This window comes from Propithecus coquereli, unplaced genomic scaffold (assembly GCF_000956105.1).
Source record: "Propithecus coquereli isolate 6110/MARCELLA unplaced genomic scaffold, Pcoq_1.0 Scaffold415, whole genome shotgun sequence".
Classification (NCBI taxonomy): domain Eukaryota; kingdom Metazoa; phylum Chordata; class Mammalia; order Primates; family Indriidae; genus Propithecus; species Propithecus coquereli.
In genome coordinates this window covers 508,742-515,453 of record NW_012149897.1, presented here as the reverse complement: position 1 = coordinate 515,453, position 6,712 = coordinate 508,742, and the positions used below count along the sequence as shown (strand labels likewise).

Genomic DNA, 6,712 nt, shown 5'->3' with positions numbered 1-6,712 from the left:
CTCTTGAAGATCATAGGGCTGGCACTAGTCTTTCTTCCTTTCAATCTGTTTTCTACACTGCTTGCAATTATTGTCATTCTAAATGCATATTTGTTCCACTGATTTAAAAAGATCTATAGTTTTCCATTGCCCATAAAATAAAGTCCACTGTTACTTATGTAGGCCTCCAAAGCTATTGCCTTAATCTACTTTTGGAGCCTCCTGTTTGGTTGCACCTATGCACTTTTAACTCTATTTGTCCTTTACTGTCCCCAGTCCTCTGATTTGGACAGGCACTTCATGCTTCCATATCTCACTCTTGCTGTCTCCTGTTATCTTCCCCAAACCATATGGAGAGCACCATATTCTTCAAAGTTCAGCAGGGAGCATTCCCCAGGTGGAACCATTGATCCTCTCCTTCAAATATATATATATTTAAAGAGGCTTCAATTGTGGCACTTAACTAGCAGTTAATCATTCAAAATTCCTTCTCCCCTATATTGTGAATTCCTTGAAGCTAGAGGTCACATTTTACTTCCAACACCTGTACATGTCATATATAAGATGCATGGGAAATGGCTCATGCTCCCATGACCTCAACTCTACAGATATTTCTTTTGTTATTATATATACTACTTGTTTTTATCATATGCACAAACACGCACACACACTTAAAAGGCAGGTCTAGGTAAGTAGCAAGGATTATTATTGTTACTATATTAATTGACTATATTATCACTATAATAATAAAATAGTTGTTTAGTTTCCTTCCTTTAATAACTTCCGAGTGTTAAATACTTAACCCAGATAATAACAAAATAATTGTTCCAGTTAAATATCTTTGTTGTTTTTCTCCCCCCTTATTAAATCTTAGGAACTATTTTATGCTTTAGAAGAACCAGAAACATATAAGATTAAGTTTCTTCTCATTGCGACTCATTGCGACTGACTAGTATTAGTTGGATAGTTTACTTTTTAATCCTCTACTAACCGATTAACTAAATTCTATTTAGAATGTACTTTTCTTTAATGGAGCTGTGAATATTCAGGGTAAACAAAATCAAAGTGGAATTGCACCAATTTTTTTCCTACACTAAAACTACTGTGTAGTTTTATTTTTGTCATTGCAGCATGTGTCTCCCTCTGCAGGTGATGGGTAGGCAATTGTTTTACTGTTTAGATAAAAGAACTTGTATTTTCCAAAGTCAAAAAGCCAGAAGTCCTTTGCCTTAGGCTGTCTATCTTTATGTCTCTAGGATATATAATCAGCAGATATAATCAAAACAGCACTGACTGTAAAGACATGTCCAGTGAGTTGGAACAAGGTATTTTCTAATTTTCAAGCCATGTACAAATAATCCAATGCTACATCTATTACTCAGAAATTAATAGTCTTTAATACTTCTTATACTTTCTCTAAAATATTTATTTCTATAGTGGCTGTAAAGGTTGTAAATCTGATGAGTCATTTTATTTCACAAGGGTGTAAGAAGGACCCTGGACTTGGAAAAAGGAACCACATGTTTATTCACGGCTCTGTCAGTGAGTAGCATCTTCTCTTACCAGGTCTCAGTTTTCTTATCTTTAAAATAAGATATTTATATAGATCTTTTTTTTCTGAGTTACATTTTTGCAGGAAAATCCTCAAACTGAAGATGATTAAATAAAGAGGTTGAAAATATGGAAATTCAGAAACATACTGAAAATGATATTGTAAAGACATGACAAATTTTCATGATACGGCTGCGAAACACTTTTCTTAACATCGTTCGAAAATGAAATACTCAAAAGGACTGACTATGCCCCGAGCAACATGGCTCTACTCCAAAAACAGGTGATCACTGTCCCAATACAGGTGTGGTGTGGGCATCTCTGACGCTTTGTCAGATTCTCTTGTTTCAACACACTCTTTAGTTCTGGGATGCACCACACACTAAGAACCTCTGCAGATGAGCCTTACCCTAAGTGATAGAGGGATCACTAAAAATGTCCTCCCATGACTGATACATTCTCAATGTCCTCTGCTACCTCTGTTCTACCAATTTTTAAATTAGCTTCAGGAATAAAAAATGTCAGGTTGTAGGGAAGAAACACTTGGCAAGTAACTCATAACTTGCTGAACTTTACCCTTTATATAACTTATCTCCCTGAATTCTTACGACAGTCTTAAGAGGTGGGTACTCATATCCCCATTCTTCAAATGAGAAAATAAAGCAAAAGTGAGACTGGGTTTGCACTCAGGATTCAAATGCCACACATTATCTTTTTATTATATGATACTAAAGAGCAAATATGTTATTTAGTAGTAAGGCTCTTTTATAAATGCACACACTTAAAAGCCTTATTTTTAAAGACTTATTAAACCATTTTAGATCTATATATTTACCAATTATATATGGAAATACAAACCGGCAAGTGACTAATATACTTTAACCCTAATGATACATGTCGAACGGAATAACCTCGAAGGGGGAGAAAGGGTATTGTGAGTTCTAGGGAGACATCCTTAGAAAGCATGGTATAATATATGTACACAACTGAAGTTCTTAACTCTTCTTTTTTAAAAAATTAAAAAATTGGATTATGGAAAAGTTACAGAAAGTAAACTTTTTTCCTTTCAAAAAACTAGGGCTCAAAAGTAAGTTCTTAGACTTTAAAATTACCTTGGACAATAGTCTGTCACCTATGTCATCACAAAGACACCTTGACATCTTTGACTGTGATGACAGTGAAGGATACAGTGCTAGGAGATATAAGAGACGCCATCTGATGGCATGAAGTAAGTGTGTCCACTTTGACCATTTGGGGGGACTCATGAATTTTATGATCCTGCAAGCTTGTCTTTCTCGCACTGTTCCCTTTCCTTCTTTTGTCTTTTTGGCCTATTCTTTTCATCACCTCTTATTATGGACTGAATGTTTGTGTGCCCTTAAAATTCATATCAAAATCTTAACCCCTCATGCGATGATATTTGGAGGCTGGGCCTTTGGGCAGTGATTAGGTCAATAAAGTTAAATTTCATGAATGGGATTAGTGCCCTTCTCAAGGGACCTAATCTCTCACCCTCTTTCTGCCATGAGAGGATACAATGAGAAGGTGGCAGTCTGCAACCCAGAAGAGGGCCCTCACCGGAACCCAGCCATGCTGGCACCCTGATCTCAGATTTCCACCTTCCAGAACTGTAAGAAATAACTTTATGTTGTTTATAAGCCACCTAGTCTATGGTACTTTGTTGCAGCAGCCCGAACTAAGACACTCCTAGATTTTTGTACAGACTGAGCCCTAGAAACAAAGCTAAATAATAACAAAACAAAAGAAAAATGATGCATTGAGTGCTGATTCTGTGAGGCATTGTGCTAAGAGCATCACACGTGTTCTCTCATTCAACCTAGAAACAACTAAAGGAAGTAGTTTCACCATTCTAGAGATGGGGAAACTGAGCAAAGAAAGGGTGTGTAACCTGCCCAGGGCCACAGAGCTATCATGATAGAGCACGGCTTGAGTTCTAGACAGGCAGAGCACCCACTCGGTACAATTCTAGGGACAACACGTCGTGGTCGTGCTGTTCTATGGAGCTGCCCTCCAGGGGTGCCTGGAGCTGTGCAGCCTTTTGGACCAGCCATGAACTTAACTGTTCGGTTACACTGTTCCTCCAGACCATAAACAAAATCTCTAAGAAGGCCACCTTCACTTTAAAGGGAGCCAACTAACTTGTTTTAACTTCTCCACACTTCCAGGGCCACTGCAGAGATACAGCCAGGTTCCAACAACAGGAGGAGTGAGGCTGGGGGCAGGGCCTGCGCAGTCAGCTGACAGGGAGGGAAGGCACAGCACCGCCTTTCCTGAGTGTCTTAAGTCTTACTATAATCCAAGTTGCAACCAACATTATCATTATTATTACTGCTTAGTCTTCAAGGGTGAGCTCAGAGAGAGGAACCTTCCCCTGTTATTGCTGTCTTCCCCCCAGCCCCCATCCCACATTACCACCTTGGTCTGCTACGCTTGGGCAAGAAAGAAGACTTCCCATCTTTAGTCAGTTAATTTCCTGTTGTGCTTTGTGACGAGCCCAGCTGTGCTATGCAGTTAGTGACAGTTCATCAGTTTCCCTTCCTAGGTACGGTATTTCTGTAGCCCCACTGTCCCCAGGCCTTGGGTCAGGAGCTTGTGGGTACAAATGTGGCCATGTTAACTTTATTTCTCAATTTTAGTGGCTCATAGTTCCCTCTGGTATTGTTCTAGGGCCTCAAAAATATATAAAAATTTCTGAGAGCCTCTATGGGGTCTCTCACATATGTTTAAGACCAAGTCTATGCCCTCTGAGTGCAGCTACTCTCCTGCTCATCTGTGCTGGGCATCTGCTGGGGTGGCTGGGCAGCTGCCCTGACCACCAAGCACCCAACCATCTCTTGTTGGACACAACAGTTTCCACCGGTACCTGAAGCTGCTCTTCTGGGACAACGCTGCTTCACCTGTGAGGCCAGCTCATATGTGACCTCAAGCTAAAAAGGCTTTCAGTCAAGGCCCAAAATAGCACTGCATTCTGCTCAACCCACAGCATCCGGCTTGCTTATTGCAAAAACAAGGGGAGGGTAGTCCATCTTCATATGGGTCAGACCTGGTGCCCAGAGCAGGTTCTTGATCAATGTCAAGAACAAAACTGGTAGACCATATATACACTATGAAATGACAATTGATAATCATCACCAATAAGATCTTGAATGAGAAACATGGAAAAGAGAACCAATAATTTAATATTCATTCAGATACAAGTGCTATTTGACAGACATTCAGAAAAGGAGACATTTACAGCTGTTCCAGAATCAATTCTGATGTGGTGACCACAAATCAACTAGTTGACTGGGCATGATAAAGTTAAATTTCGAGGAAAGTATACTCACTAATAACTTAATAAGGAGCTCCTTAGCACATTATGGGTTGGAACTCGAGGAAGCCACTTGAAGGAATGAAGTATTGGTCTAGTTTGGAGAATATGTTAATTTTCTTCTAGTAATAATTTTAGAAAATATAGGTTTTCTTTTCCAGGCAATTATTTTAATGACTCAATTGGGGTTTCAAGCAATGATTAAATGAGTTCAATTTGGTTTCAGGTTCAGCAAAATGAGATCACTTATTCTGTTTTTGGTTCAGTTGAGGTCAAGTTCTGTTTCAGACTAATAGGAATTGGGATAATTTTATTTGTATGCCCTTCACTTCCTTCATTCTTTCTTCTATTTTTCTTTCTCAAACATCTATTCATCTCTTTCTTTTGATCTCATTAAACTTTTCTGGATTGTATGTTAACTTTTCTCCCCTTTCAAACTGAATTTATCCTTAGGTCTTTGGGTCCTAATAAGGACTCCTGGAAGAATGTTCCTTCTTATACACAACTGGGATATTGATTAACCAAGAAGGTACCCCTTTTATTTATGCTTTCATTTTCATTAAATTAGGCTGCCACGTAGTAATATCATGCTGATAACATAAGCGTGGAACCAAAATGGTAAACATTTTGCAGGTAATGCTATTTCTCACAATACAAATGCCCAGAGCAATGCTAAACTGAGTACAAGCGTGAAGTTAAATGCTTAAAAAATGGTACACTGGTAAAGATTTTCCAAGTAACAGATTAAATGGACAACTTGTGAGATTAATGATAAAAATGATAACATAGAGAAGGAACAATTCAATTCTTTAAAGTTTTCATATTACAGTGTAAAATTAGTGATAGTATTGTATTTACTCTTGGAAGACATAGTTTCTTCCTAGACATGTGAAGAATAGGTCCCAGATCTTTCTTACCTGTTATGGTGGCTTTGTTGATGGATGGTTGGTTGCACATGGGTGATCTTCTGACAAAGAGAGAAAAATACAAAGCAGTAAATATATGATGCTTGTTGATTTGAGTACTCTCTCTCTGAGTCATTTCAGACATGGCATTTTACTTCAAAGGATTATTTTTAAGTTAGGACATGCAAATGAAGATTTCTTTCAGACGAGCTGGTCAAGTTCCTGGTGCTCTTTGTACTATGGTTCAGATCACACATGTCAAAAAAGAAAACTATTAAATCTCATGGTGATCAACTTTGGGGTAAATTAAACTGATGTAAATGTCACAGGGATAATGATATAAGAGGAAACTCTTATTGATTAACTATATTCAATTAATCCAGGGCTTACCGAGCAAACACAGACTTTCTGAATTTGAAAAAGTAGTCAATCTACAATAGTTTTCCCTAATGCAGTATTAATAAACGTTTATTTTTGGCATAAATTCTCATGATTGCCTATACATTTTCAGAAGTGAATGATTCATTATAAACTATCTTATAATTAGAGAAGCTGTTTAAACTTTTTCCTTTCTATTTTCTTGTATTGAGAAACATCTCTGATTCATTTGTTAGAGAGGTATATTAATGACTTGTCCAAATAGATGCTTTAGAGACTTTAGAAATACTGTAAATGAAAGGTATTTAAATAAATTCTACCTTGTATTCTTTTTTAAGTTTTCAGATGTTTACCAAGTTCCATAAGATGATTACAAACCCCTGGAGGTTAAAAAAAGTGCTATCTGATTAACTTGTATTCCCTACAGAGTCCAGTAGAATGTGCCCAGTATTTAACCAGTGCTTAACAAATTATGTTGAAAAGAATATCATATATGGACTGTCCATTAAAATTTTTTGAAATATAACTTTATAAAGTTGTTAGTTATAATTGGCCACTTTCAAAATAT

The 6,712-nt window shown here is 37.4% G+C and overlaps 1 protein-coding gene across 1 annotated transcript in view; it reads right to left on the bottom strand.

Annotated features, from left to right (window-relative positions):
* LOC105817456 (cAMP-specific 3',5'-cyclic phosphodiesterase 4A-like) overlaps positions 1-6,712 on the bottom strand; it is a 155,225-nt gene that overhangs the window by 117,316 nt on the left and 31,197 nt on the right. The window contains exon 5 of the mRNA XM_012653147.1: positions 5,779-5,828. Coding sequence (XP_012508601.1) covers positions 5,779-5,828 — 50 coding nt within the window. The remainder of the gene's footprint in view (positions 1-5,778; positions 5,829-6,712) is intronic.